The sequence below is a fragment of the Oxyura jamaicensis genome, chromosome 2 (genome assembly GCF_011077185.1).
Source record: "Oxyura jamaicensis isolate SHBP4307 breed ruddy duck chromosome 2, BPBGC_Ojam_1.0, whole genome shotgun sequence".
In the NCBI taxonomy this organism is placed as follows: domain Eukaryota; kingdom Metazoa; phylum Chordata; class Aves; order Anseriformes; family Anatidae; genus Oxyura; species Oxyura jamaicensis.
In genome coordinates, this window is record NC_048894.1 from 108,848,971 (window position 1) to 108,863,436 (window position 14,466).

Genomic DNA, 14,466 nt, shown 5'->3' on the forward strand with positions numbered 1-14,466 from the left:
ATGTCACCTGCAATCTCACTGAGGGTGCACCTTGCCCTGTCATCCAGATCATTACTGGAGATGTTGAACAGAACTGGACCTGGTATACCCAGGGTACACCGCTTTTAGTCACCTCCAACTAACCTCATGCTACTCATCACCAGTCCGTGGGCCTGGCTCTTCAGCCAGTTTTAAATCCACCTCACTCACTGCCCACCCATCCAGCCCCATAAGTCAACAACAGCTTCTCTGTGAGGATCTTATGGAAGACAGCATCAAAAATCTTACTGAAATCCATATAGACAATATTCACTGCTCTCCCCTCATCTACCAGGTCAGTTACTTCATCATAGACAGAATGCTGCAAGGTATTTGGATGCATCCTAAATTAATGAATAATTTTGTATTTTTAGTAAATAACTGAAAATTCTGGTACTCTGTTCGGTAAGATGAGGAATTCCAGATTTTTCCAAGATTTATACAGGAAAGTTAACTTTCTGAACTTGCAAATCACACAGAAGAAAAATAAGGAGAAAAAATAATCTGTAGATTTAGGAAATTCTTTACCTGTTTTCCTGTGAAGAACCATGATCCTCTGGGTTTTTACCATCTTCTTCTTTAAAATACTGACCACTGCTGGATGGATTAGCAAAAGTTGATATGAAAGGCCCCAGAGATTGAAAAGCAGCTTGACGGACCTAGTGGAAAGGGTCCAAGAAAAAAAAGTTATATAAATAGTGCTGACCTACAAAACATAGAAGTCCACTGTTAGAAGGACCTAAGGGTCATAAGTCTATGAAGGAAAGCAACAGCAGAAGCTCTTTTCTAGAAAAGCAAGCCAGCTGTATATCTAGACCGATAGATGAAAAATGTTAAGAAAAAACAGCGTAAAAACATTTAAATCACAGGTAACTGTATGTTGACAGGCCCTTTCCCCATAACCAAAGAAATCACAATTATTTAAATATCAAAAGTGTAAATCTGAAAGCTCAGTTGAGAATTGTAACGACCTGGAAGGAAAGAGTTGTGGTGTGGCAAACACACATTTCATTATCATGAATTTGACTGGTGACAAGCTTAGTATTTTTTCCCTTTCTAGTTCATTATATCCTTCATTTGCTCCTCTCCTTTCTCCTACTATTTATTCTTCCCCTCTCACCAATGATCCTATCTATGTCCATTTCTATTATGAGATTAATTCTGCTGGGCTACACCTTGCATGATTTTTATTTATTTATTTATTTATTTATTTATTTTACAACTTGCACGATTTTTTGCCCCTGTGCAAAAGATGTAAATTTGGCTCTTAGAAGTAGTCTGCTCAATAACAAACTTAATGTTTGAAGAATAGACCTCGAAGACAAAAAGGAGATGGTGGTAGGGACCTGAGAAATAGAAATAAATTGCATCCAGTTTTTAAGATCTGTTGATCTTTAACAACGTGAAGTCACAGATAGCTGACGAAGAAACACTGTCCTAGTGACATAATTTTTCTTATATACTGCAGTGGAAATGTGAGGAAATCTTTATGCCTATTGACAAACTAGGCATCCCAACAGGAGTCTTGCTCAAGATGTGTGAAACCTGTGTTATCCATACCTATGGGGAAAAGTTATATAGAGAATACCACGGTAAAACACTTATACCGTAACAGTTGTTCAAGAAATAAAAAGCGGTTCTTACCCATCGTGAAGGATCACTAATCAAATTAATAAAAAGGGTTGACAACTTTGTCCGTCGGACTTCCTGTGATGTTGCACAAGAAACGGCCATGAAGCATTCAGCGCAGGCTTTTCGAACTCCCCACACGTTATCAGAGCAGAGCTGGAAAAACCTCGGCAACTGTTCAGGACATAGTAAGTTTGCAAGTCTTAGCAGACACTCGTTTCAAAGCGGGTTTTTTCCTATTCACTTCCTTCATCGAGTTCTCTGCCCTCATACTCAACAGATGCATTAGTTTAACTAAGTTCACATGACAAAGAACATGCAAAAATGCATTTTTGTGTTATGCAGATTCCCAACATTTTTAAGAACAGTCTAGCTATATGTTATTGCTTTGACATACTAACACTCCAATTGCACCTTCTACAAGGTTTTAATCCAAATTCTTGACATGTATCACTAAGACGACGGCATCTGTGTAAAAGAAACCAATTTACATCTGTAATTAAGAAGCATGTAGGATGTAAATCTGAGCAAAGATACTCCATTATCAAATGGCTTGAATCACACAGTACCTAAGGAACAATGCAGCAAATACTGTAAGAACATAAGAAACCTCCTGAGGATGAGACTATGTCTACTTGTTACATCAACAAGAGGCTCTGCAGCCATTCGCAGATGTCGTGACTTCATCTACGCTGTTCTCCATAGAAAAACCCCACTAATTCATGGGACTGACTCATCAACCTCCTCCAGTCCTCAACAAGCTCACCATTCACAGCACCAAGAGAAGAAAGCTTGAAGAGGGATCCCAGAGACTTTCATGGTAATTTCTGTTCCCTAACCCTGTCAAGTGCCTGAGTCAAGCAACATCCCCCAGCTCCTTGGACACACCATGTGGAAGGAATGAGAGGTATTGTTAAGGATTACTGACCCAGAAACACAGGGGTTCCCTCTTTTTCCATTTTCAGCCTGTCTTCTTCCCTTTGTTTGTTCTTGCCCAGATCCTTTTATTTTCTCTGCCTTTCTTTCCCTCTAGTTCTCTTTCCCTCCTTCCCAGGAGGGCTCTGAGGTTTTGTTAAGGGTTAGGAAATCTGACTCTAACAGAAGGAAGCAACGAACTGCAGCATTAAAAGACCATACAAGCCTTGCCCTATCAGTCTGCTCCCCTCTTACTCCTCAGTACCTGCAATTTCTCATTGCTAATGTCCGTAAGGCAGACACATTCCTGCCTACTTCTTGCCTTTTTGAATTTGCTGATACTTTCTGCATTAACAACCTGAAGTATTTTCTTTGGTCAGTTTTAAACCCTTCTCCTAGGTCTAGTACCCCTCAGCTCTAGACTGTGATTTGGCAAGTAAGAGGTCTTTATTCATGGTAACTGTCTTCAAAGATTTTGTAAACCTCAGTCGAAACCTCCTATCAGTTAAACTAAGAGTCACAGCATTTTAGTCTCTCCTTACCATGGAAACATAGCAGTTTCCTAATTATTTTAGTTGTCCTTCTGTATACCTTGTCTAACTCCACTACGGACTTGTATTAAAAAGAAAAAGCTGTTAAGAGATGGCTTACCAGCATTTCTTCAGTGGCTTGCTGCCCAACCACACTGCAGATATCTCCAAAGTTGGCTGCACATACCTTGCAGACAAAATGCAAGAAATAACTACTAAAACAATTGTTTTAATACAGCATAAAAAGTCTAAACAGCTTTTAAAGCCATAAAAGGCAGGTTTTGGTGCTAACTAAAAATCAGCCACTTCCCCAATCCAACAATTTCTACAGTTTAAAAATAATAATGATAATAAATAAAAATAATAAAATATTAAAAAAACCTTCAACTTTAATCAGCCTTTTAAAAATCATTAAAGGAGCACCCCAAAACTTAAGTGAAAGGGAAGGAAGATTAAATATGTTCAAAGTGCTGTCAAATGAAACACCCCAAGCAATTATAAAGAAAAAGAAGTTATACAATGGCAGGGTGAAACTGAAACACAGCCTCAGCACCTAAGTTCAATGATGGAATACTGGTTTGCTTCATCTTAATGAGCATCTTTAATTCTAAGTACTAAGCTATGAGCTCAGGTAGCTGATGCTTTATCAGGTACAGCTGGTTCACATTTTCATGTGAACAATCATGCACACAATGCTACCTGCGCAATCATAAGGACATGCAGCTTCTTTGTTTCTGATAATAAACGTAGGTACTCTAGAAAAAACCTCAAGTGTCAAACACACAATCTGTAGAAAAACAAGCTATAAAGAAATGCCATAGCTTTCACTTACAATTGTCAGAAATGAAATCTAGCAGGACAATGTCATTTAGACAAATGCAAGTTCCAAGTTGATGACACTCCTTTCACAGATAAGCCAGACTAAATGCTGATAATTCATACCTTACGAACATGAAACATTCTGCAGTCACAGCACATCTCACAAAACCTAGGAAGAACAAGTCTTTCCGTGATGTCCTTTCCCACCATGGAGGCCATTTTGCACATTATCTAGTGGCAAGACAGACAATAATTAGGAATGACTGCACAAGACAATTCCGTGTCAGTTAAGCAGAGCCTTTTTACGTTTACTTTTTATTCTGATACAGAAAACTGAAAATTTTGAAAAATATTGGAAAAAAAATGAATCAAAAAGTTTGGCCACTCCTATAAAAAAGCTTTCCCACCCCCCTTCCTTTTTTTTTTTTAAACCTTCCCCCTGCTATAATGTAACACAGTTGTAGAAGACATTGGAATTTCAATGAATTAAATCAGATTGAAGACTAATTAATATGAGCTCTCAGAAATTACATTTTTTTTTCCAAACTGAATTATAACGTCAAAAACAACAACTACAGCACTTTCACTGTTCCAGTACTTGAGGATTTTTTTTTACAGTTAACAGAAAATTATTGACAATTAGTATAGTTAAGTGACTTCTCCATCTCCTGTATGATTTAAAAATTAATTACAATAGTTGATATTGGTCACCTATAATTCCTTAACATAAAATTACTGAGAAAAATCATATCATACCAAAGAAAGTGACAGCTTTATCTTCTAACTGTTCTTTCATTCTGACTTCTACAATTTTTTTTAAATGAAGGTAGTCTAAAAGAATTTTAACTTTCCTAGTTGTATCAGTATATCTACTTAATTTTTTATAGTAATAAAGACTTAGTTTAGTACAGAACCCTTTCTCAAGTTTCAGTATCTTCAAAACAACAAAGATAGGTAAAGCAATCTCTGCTTTGAATTCTATTCCCTTACAGATTTGTAAGCTTCTTCAAGAAAGTACTGTAAATTTGGTGTCAAATGCCCAGCCTGTTTAGTAGTCCGGCCACATTATTACAGTAAAATATTAATGAGTTTTCTCTTAACCAATAAGAACAAAAAATTAATCCAGCAAAAACCATCAACATAAATTGAAAAAATTAAACAGACGCATTTGCACACAAGGCCTCTGTCCTTTCTCCTTTATGAATTATTAATTTGCTTTCTATTTTAATTTGGCACACAGGAATTTTTAATTATCAAGGTTGCATCCAATGCAAAAACAAACAAACAAAAAAGAAGTCAACTCAAATGCTTTTTATTTTGTCCAATCAAAAAAAAATCAATAAAGAGAACAAATATAAAGACCAAAAGAGTTCAAGCACTAAACATTTTCCACTGGTGGAAATTCTCCACATATGCAATTTAAACCATAAAACAAACCTGCACAAAACAAGAAGCCATCAATAGCAGATGCTTTTGGAGTCAATAAAATTAATCCCCAACGATGGCTTGTCCAGTTGGGTCTTTCTTCATGGCATATACAAGCTATTGATTTTAACTCTAAGCTTGACTTGTTTACACAAGACAGCATGGAAAAGTTATGGATTAGTTATGGATAGAAAAGTAAATTTTTCTCTCTCCTACCACATTAATATGCATCTTTGGAAACATGGCAGCATCACTGCAACACCAACCATTCAAGCAAATGCTGTACTGTGTAGTTCAATACTGGTGTTACTTACAGCCACGGCTTCTGTCTTCACATCATCATTGCTGTCTGGAGCTGTCAGATCTATCAGAACAGGGCATACTTTGGTCTCCACATCATATCTCTCTATGAGTTCTTGTTCCAACAGAACTAACAATGCTGCCTGGCTTGTTTTTCTTACCTAACAGAAGAAGACAAAAATCAAACCAAGGAGTTTAAAAAAGTTTGGCTTTTTTTTTTTTTTTAGTGTGTTCTAGTATTTTGGGAGCTGTACCTATCTACTGCTACACACCTACTCTTTTTGGGACTCAGAGAGAGGAGACAAGTGTTCCAAAAATGCCTTTGCAAACACTTTGTGTTTGAAACAAAACATCAGATCCAAGAACGCCTGCTTATTAAATACTAATGCAATGCTATTATAAGAGTGTCTGCCTACGTATTTCCCAAAAGTCATGACTGCCATGACAAAAAAAAAAAAAAGCCCTGGAAGAGAAGCAGCATAGCTAATTGGGAGTAACAAAGTTCTATGGCACGAGTTTCATTAAACAAATCCTCTTTTTTTCTGAGATTACCAAGTATGGCTGACAAAAAATAACTGCATTTATTTTGAACGTGTTTTAAATCCCGAGAGACAATTCTGATTAGTTCCATCTAGCAAAAAAAAATGAACAAAAATAGGATGACCATTACTAATTGACTTCATATGTAGTTAACTACTGACACTCAAAAAGTAATTCCATGGAGGTAATAATTACTCAATAGAATTGTTTCTAGGGGAATTAGCCCTCAGTGCTCTTCAGTATCTGTATATCTAGCACTGACAAACATAGCATCATGCATTAGCTACCATCTGGAAAAAAAATCCAAAGTTACCAATAAAAGTTTGGAGATGATTCAGAAAATGCTGGAGTCAACTGGAGCAATCCAGATAAATTGAAAAGATGGGCTTATTTATACTGCATGAACTTAATACTTGCAAACGCAAGGTCATGTGTATCAGAAGAGATAGAAACATGATATAAAATTCTGGACTACATGTTGCAATGCAGTAATTATGAGAAGACCACCAAGATATTTGTTTCAGAGCAAACCAGCCAAATTGAAACCAGAATTATCAACAGAAGGAATATGAACAGAATTACTGAATCTGTGAGCAAGAGAATATCAATCAGAAGAATGGTTCTCGTATTCTCTGTGAATTAGCACAACCACTGTGAAGAAAAATGCCTGGTTTTGACACCTACTTTTAAGTATGAAAAATCTGGCAAAGGTTAAAAAAGTGACTAAAACTCAGAGTTCTAAACTTCTTGAGATAACATTCCACCTAAAATTTACTCTGAAATGACTTGGAGAATCCTACAGAAAAGTTTAGATGAGGTAATTCATACATGAAGACACAGAAACCACACAAAGTTCCATGCAAATTCAGCTCATAAAACAGAAATCACTGGATCATTATACAAAGAACTGGATATGAAAGTATGTAACAGTGCTTAAAAAACTGAATTACAATAAGTTATTTTTTTGTAACTATTGTCCCTTTTTGTCAGAATTTGTGTTAGCTTAGAAGAATGACTGTTTGATTTTGTCCATAAGAACGCAATACCATATAAAAGCCCCAAGATCAGAACAGATCATATTAGGTGAAAAATATTCAAAGTTTTCTTAATGATTTCAGAGTGCCATGTACTTCAAGTCATTCAAAACCTTTTTCACTTCAAAATATTACCCATTTATATGATCTCAAATAAGTTAAATTGAAAAGCCTCACAACAGAAATATTTAACTAGCTTATAAACTGTTTCGACAAGACACTTACCTGGTTATTCTGGTCTGCAAGGTACCGTACAACAATAGGTAGCAAGTATTTGGAAAAAGCGTATGGGATTGAAGGTCTATTTTCTTGACAAAACATAGCAATATGAGGCACCTGTTCCATTAGTTCTGCCCGCACTGTAGGCTCTGTCAGGGTCAAAATAAAACCAAAAAAAGGCATGATAAATGTTAAGATACTGCCAGATATTGCAAGGATAAGCCTTTTTACAGTTCTGTATATACAAACTGCACTCTCAAGTGATCATTTCAGTATGTTTACGGTGAGTGTAATTTTGATAAGCACCATCTTTTTGCACAACCAGGTACAAATACACTCCATGCTGCTAAACTTCTACAAAATATTTAGCCTTGGCCCATAATATCAATTACCAAAAAATAATAATAAAAAACCCAACAACAACAAAGACACAAGAGAGCAAGTTATCAAACATTCTGAGTATCATAATCCATCCAAATTTCCTACAACCATCACCTACTTCCAAGAGAATTGCTACACAGGAAGTCATCCCAACACTGCTACCACTATGGGAAGAAACAAACTGAGGGTGGCTCCTGACTGCAGCCTTTCATAAGGGAAAGATTCCACTAAGCAGGATAACCAGCCACATCCACAGATGCTTTTTTCATTTTATGCTTTTTAAGTCTACTGATACTCCTGTCACGCAGAAACGGTCCTGCACCTTTCCAGTTGTTTCTTAAACCTTTTAGATAAGTTTTTCATCAAAGTTGGTGACTGGTTCAAGAATACTTAATTTACTTTTTCAATTAAGAAAATGCTGTACTGCTTGAATGAATCCTAATCCCTGCAGAACGGGCTCGTCTATTTGGGGAATGAGGGGAAAAATAAGAAGAAAAATTAAATATGGATTAAATTCCAACTGAGTATTAAAAGAACATATTCAATTTAAGAAGTAGGTCATTATCACATGCCTAGTAGTCCACTAATCCACAGGAATAAAATAAAATCATTTCAGACGTAAGCACTGAGTATTTCTCTCCTTTCAGAATTTGTTTACATCTGTGGTTACTGTTAAGAGTATGGATTACCTACAAAAACACATACTGAAAACCCAACAATTACTCTCAAGTGAAAATAACTTGATTTATATTTTAAATAATAAAATGTATACTGTTCACAGCATACATGTGCCTTACTATATTTTTACAAAGCAACTGTCCAAGTAAAACCTAATGGCATGACAAAAGCATCTTCCCTAGAATACTTGGAATTAACATGAAACATTATAACCTTCTGCTAAATAGGAACATGTGATTTGCATTTTTATTTAACATGGATAATGCATGCAGCTTTTAGCTTTCTTGAACATTAGTTAAAATTGACAGCTTAAGACTGAATAAAACAAAACAAAGACAAAGCAAGTACCATGCTTTGTGTAGTCTCTTCACTGAGGACGAGAACAGAATCATAGCACACAAAGTAATCAAAGGTCTGTTTGTTCCATTTCTTTGACTACAGACTTAAAAAACTCTGTAAAGTTTATGACCTCCTGACCAAGTTCAAAATACAAAATGAAATGCCAGATAAATCAATACTGAATAGGTTTGCTGATCATGATAAGGAAAAACTGCCAGTCTGCTTTGTTTCTCATCTTAAATAAAATAGGAACATACATGAAAAATGCCTTCTTATTTAAATTTCAGATGTTCAACCTACACGTGTTTCAGAACTCCATAAGCAATACACGTACGTATACACATATAAGATTGTACCGAAGAAGCCAGATCTCAAAGAATACTACTCAAACTACATGCAAGTTTTAGTAAACTTGGAATAATGAATAGATACCGAAAGACTTGGATTTCAGTTTGAACATGATGTTTGTAACATTAAACGTAACGGTTGACCAAAATAAGCACCTGTATATAGGGCAAACTTTAATGAGATCATTAATTTTGAAAGAAAAATTCTGTATCACATTAACATAAGGAAAGGAAATACTAATTCTTGCTAAACAGATTTTTTTTCTTCTAAAAAGCTTTGAAAATAAAAAGTTAACATCTTCAGTCTATTTTTTTTTTCCTAATTTCTGTTTAGTTTTCTTTTGGAAGCTTTCAGCACTGCCTAGTTTTAAAGTTTCCTAATACACAGTACCTCATCTTTCACTTCCTAACTAAAATTTGCCAAAAGAGTCATTAGAACACAGGACAGCATAAGCTGCCAGTCTTCACTGGATGAGGTTTTCTTAGGAAAAAACAAAAGCAGATCAGCTGTTTTCAAGACTGAACTTGGCAAAATCATCTCATTTCTTCCTACGTTGAATTCTGTTCCTTTTATCAGATAAGGCCTAGCTTTACTTCTGGCACAGAAATACGTGCGAGAGGGGAGTCCTTTTACATCAGAAAGTGTTTTTCCATCTGTGTGAAAACCTGCCCGACAGTGGCAGAGCTCAGGGCCTTTAAAACACTCTCCATTTGCACTTGTCCAGTACACAACAGAGAGTACAGCAGCTAGGAATGGAGAAGTCCTTCCTGGCCGAGCACTTTGAGTCTCAGTAACTCGCTGCGTAACACCTCAGCAAAGCAACAGAAAAAAACATCTAATTCAGAGGCAGACAGGACAAAGGCCGCGAAAGGTGCTGAAGCACAGCCACAGAGGGAAACCTAGAGCACAGTGAGGAACCACCAGGCTGGGAATGGAGGCACAGAGGGTTGAGAGGTGAATAATGATGAGGTAAGGCTGGCAACTGAAGGAAAGGCAGACTGGAACTTGCTGGACAAGAAATTGGAAGCAGGGCCCAACGCCAGGGCTGGAGGGACTTCCTCCCACCTTTCTCATAAAGCTGCTACTTCAAAACATGTCCAGGACATGATCTAAGGGTACACCAGGCTTTTGTCACAACGCTTATCACTAGCATCTCCTAGGTCCCCTGCTTCATTCCCTGCAGCTAACGGAAGATGACTGATGCTCACCAGGGGGTAGGGGTGGTTGGGAAGAGGAGGAGAAATTCAGCTGAGGCTTCATGTTTGGCAGCAGTGCTTCTTAAACTGTTCCTGAATTTGCTTCAGGCAGTTCCCACCCTCCCAAACCCCAAACTTGCAGCTGGCCCTTCCATTAAGCCAATGCAACCGTTCGTGCAGCCAGACAACAAGCCCTATCAAAGAACTGATCTGGCTGACACAGCTCTTGCCGCACCACACGAGGATGATTAAACAGAAAGAACTGGCACTTGGATTGGTTTCCCTGTGCAGTCACACATTTCTGTCAAGTAGCAGAACTTTGTGATGACAGAAGCAAGGAGAGAGTAAAACAGGGCACAGGGACTACTTACTGTGACACTATTATCTAAATAGAGCAGAAGCAGCAAAATACCTCTGAAGAGCTTGATTTGCTCTTTTGTCCAGCACGAAGCTGTGTGAAATGCTTAAGCCAAACCCTTCACAAAGTAATTGCACACTACTCATTCGATTGGAGCCTTAAGCTCTGGATTCTTAAACTGCTGTATAAAGGATACCTGTGCAATCAAACCCAACAAGAGCTCCACATTAAGCATACCCAGAGCCATGTATAAAGCTCCTGACACCATGCACTCACAACAGGCAGGCTGTTTAGACTTTGATACCTCTACAGTTTACATGCCCACTGATAAAGTCACGACAACGCTCCCTTTCCCTAAACCGACTGGTTTTGCTGTGGAAATGACTTCATGAATTTCTTTATGAAGCGCCCTTGTAAAACAGCAATGAGTGCCAAACCCAGAAGATCCTTTTTTTTTTTTTTTTTTTCCTCTCTTCAAAACAGGATTAATCTATTATGCATCACTTAAGAGAGCGGCCATACTGCATGACAGTGTTGAGCTGCTCGTGTAAAGCGAGCCTCCTTCTTCCTGAGCAACTCAGCAAGCTCTGGCTTCGTGGGGAACACAGACAGATGGGATGATACAATTAAAGATGTGAAAAATTCATGCCCAGGAATGAATTAGAACTGTAGAGGCACCTTAGTTCATACATCTCCTAAGTTTTACGTGTGTGGCTCTGAGATCTTAGTAAGCTCGATTAAAACCAGCCAACAAACCAGCACTGTGCGTCACTGGCTCTGTAAAGCAACACCGTAATTCACTACCAAAAAGGCACTGTGCTGCTCCAGAGAGTTACTGCTGCTGTGCAAGAACCTGAACTGTAAGCTTCCCGATTTAGATAAGACCTCAATTCTTCCAAACACTGAAGCATATATTCCAGTGTGTACTGAATAGCGTCTAATCTTGCAGTCTGACAAGGTTACAGCAGAGCAATTTTTTTGTTGTTGTTGCTTGGGTCTTTAGGAAACATAACTCAGTGCCAAAGAGTTCTACTAAAGATCCTGCAACTTTGTCGTTCCTGTAGTTCATTCCTCAGCTTCGCCTTCAGCTAGGATGGGTTGCAGCTCCAAAAGCCTGCCAGCAGGCCTCGACACAGTGCCTGACATTTTAGTTTTAACTTTTCAGTAGTTTATAACCGAATTTATGCCTTCATCACCAACACAGCAAATGGACTGTGGAAGTATCAAATAGAATTATTACGTGTCACTTAAGTTATAAGCTTATCCAGCCACGGAACACATCTGTATTTCATATATATTTACTTTTTAAACCGCACAACACAATCAGGTCCAGGCTTTCAGAATACAAACAAAATCTGGATGGAAAAATTTCACTTCATGTCAAGATTAAAAGTTTCTATTCTAAGCACTCTGCAAATTTACTGTGTACAATTAGGTTCTCCATACCATTTGCTTAGAACAGCATTATTTCCTTTTGGCAGAGTAAATCTGAAAAGAAGAGCATTTAAAAATACTATCTCCTGAAGGTACATGTCTGTGTCTTGAAGTAGTCGGCTACTAAAAAAAACCCTACAACTTGTCAAAACAAAAAATTGGAAAGAAATGTTAACACCAGATTAGACTTCAGGAGCAAACTCATAATTGTTTTTCTCATTCATTAGCACTTTATTTCATTCTGTCAGCTCTCTTGCATTCTCTGGACACAATTACTGAACTGAGCCTTAGAAATCAATCTAGACTAAAAGAATGACAGAAGAAATGAAAATAGACTTACATTTCTTCTGTTTGTGGAATAAATTCATAAAGAAGTTGCCATAATAAAATTATACAGTTCTACCTCCCTCCAATTTCCAGACCATGCAAAACCAGTAATATATTCCTTCTAACATCTCAAAAACCTGAGCAGACTTTAACCTGCACACATCAACCTTCAGTTTTAGGTATTTCACCAATCACCAGTTGTATAGACACCCCAATACCATAGCAATACTTAACTGTTCTTTCCCTACCTGTGAAAAACATTTCAATTTCTCCTAAAATTTGACATCATCTCTCTTGTAAGCGAAGTGCCAACATTTTCATCTAACTACTCCTGCAAGTACACTTAGTTTTCCTATATAAATGTGTAATGCTTACTGTGTTCTTCAGCTATGAGGAAGTAAAGCACCATGGTTAGCTGTATACTGGAAATGAAAAAGGGATTACTGCAGACTAATTGCTCCAGAACAGTTATTTATGAAGTCATTATTCCAGAACCAACTGACAATTAGACTTCTTTCACAATAGGTTATTCTGCAACGCATACAGTATTTAAAAGGAATTCTGCAAAGCTTTCGTTATCCAAAAACGACCAACTCCCCCTACCTCTGTGAGGAGCTGTGATGTTTTTGGGTTGTTAAAAACACGTAAGAGTAACAACCATTGGTGACGTTAAGGTTGCCTTAACTGACAATTCTGATTAATGTTTTAAGTACACTTCAATATTAATATTTGTTTTCATGGAGGGTTGTAAGAAAGAGATGTATAAATTCATAGCTTTACATTTACACATTCATTCTTAAAAAAAATCTTTTGGTGAAAGACCAAATGAAAATATTGATTTGCATGTACTAGAGAGAAACAAGCCTTGATGAAAACACCTTCATACCCATCCCCCTGTACGGACGCTCACTTAGGTATTCAGCCTGAGTATAAAGACCACAACATACTGGATATGACAATCTATCAACATCATTCAGATAGTAATGGAATGAGTAATTTGCATGGTCAAAAATAAACTTTAAATAAATTCTACAGTTTACAAATTCAAACTTTACCCCCTTCCTTCCCAAATATAATTTTCCTTTCCCACCTTTATTCTTCTCGTGTTAACTACATCTCCCCTTTTGATTTCTCTCATTTTCTGTTTCATATATCCCTCCACCTTTCCTACCTTCTTTTGAAGGCCAAAGAAAATCTAGAGTGAAAGATATACTGTGTGCCCAGAACCCATCCTTTTAGCTTAAGGGTCCATCAGACAGACTGATGTGTCTGATTTGCGTGCTGCTTCACTAGTCAGGTTATTTTCTTTTACTAACTAGAAATCAATTTCATTACTGATTGACAGATCAGGAGTGAAATACAGAGCAACTAATGAGTGAGGGGAAAGTCACCATTAGTCATCAGTTAGAAGCAAGGAGAGATGAAAAAGGATTGCACCAGCAGAGGTAAAAGTCATGTAGCAGGAGGCGGGGGAAGAGGTATGAGGGTAGCTGCTGACAGCAGGGAAAGGGAACTCCCTGCTCCCACTGATATTTCATAAATAGGAAGATCTCGTTAAATGCAATGCTGTACCATGTGCTGTCGGACAGACACTGTTGGCACCTCTCACTGTAACAACTGCAATTTGATTTGAATGGTGTTGCTAACACAGGTTAAACATGCTATTAAGTCATTAAGGTTGCGAGGCCATCCACATTAAGGCTGATTACACAGCTTCGAAACTTAATGACCAATTAGTCTAATAATTGTTTCTAAAAATCAGTGTGCTCTGCAAACTGCATTCACAACTGATTCTATGCAGAAAAAAAAAGACTTTTTCATTCAGGAGAAAAAGTTTCTAGCTGGTTATATTCAAGCAAGTAAGTGCAACTCCTCCAGGAAGTCTTTCTTCTTTCGCAGCATTTCTCTAGAACGATACCTGTGTACATCTATTTCCCATTACACTAAAATACCACATACATTTTTAAAAATGAAGA

At 37.3% G+C, this 14,466-nt stretch overlaps 1 protein-coding gene across 7 annotated transcripts in view; it reads right to left on the reverse strand.

The window, feature by feature from the left end:
• Window positions 1-14,466, reverse strand: part of PPP4R1 (protein phosphatase 4 regulatory subunit 1) — a 64,153-nt gene that overhangs the window by 22,460 nt on the left and 27,227 nt on the right. For all 7 annotated transcript variants that reach the window (XM_035318079.1, XM_035318078.1, XM_035318082.1 and 4 more), the window contains 6 exons: window positions 7,436-7,578; window positions 5,651-5,797; window positions 4,035-4,142; window positions 3,214-3,279; window positions 1,663-1,821; window positions 547-677 (listed from right to left, as the gene is read on the reverse strand). In XM_035318079.1, coding sequence (XP_035173970.1) covers window positions 547-677; window positions 1,663-1,821; window positions 3,214-3,279; window positions 4,035-4,142; window positions 5,651-5,797; window positions 7,436-7,578 — 754 coding nt within the window. The remainder of the gene's footprint in view (window positions 1-546; window positions 678-1,662; window positions 1,822-3,213; window positions 3,280-4,034; window positions 4,143-5,650; window positions 5,798-7,435; window positions 7,579-14,466) is intronic.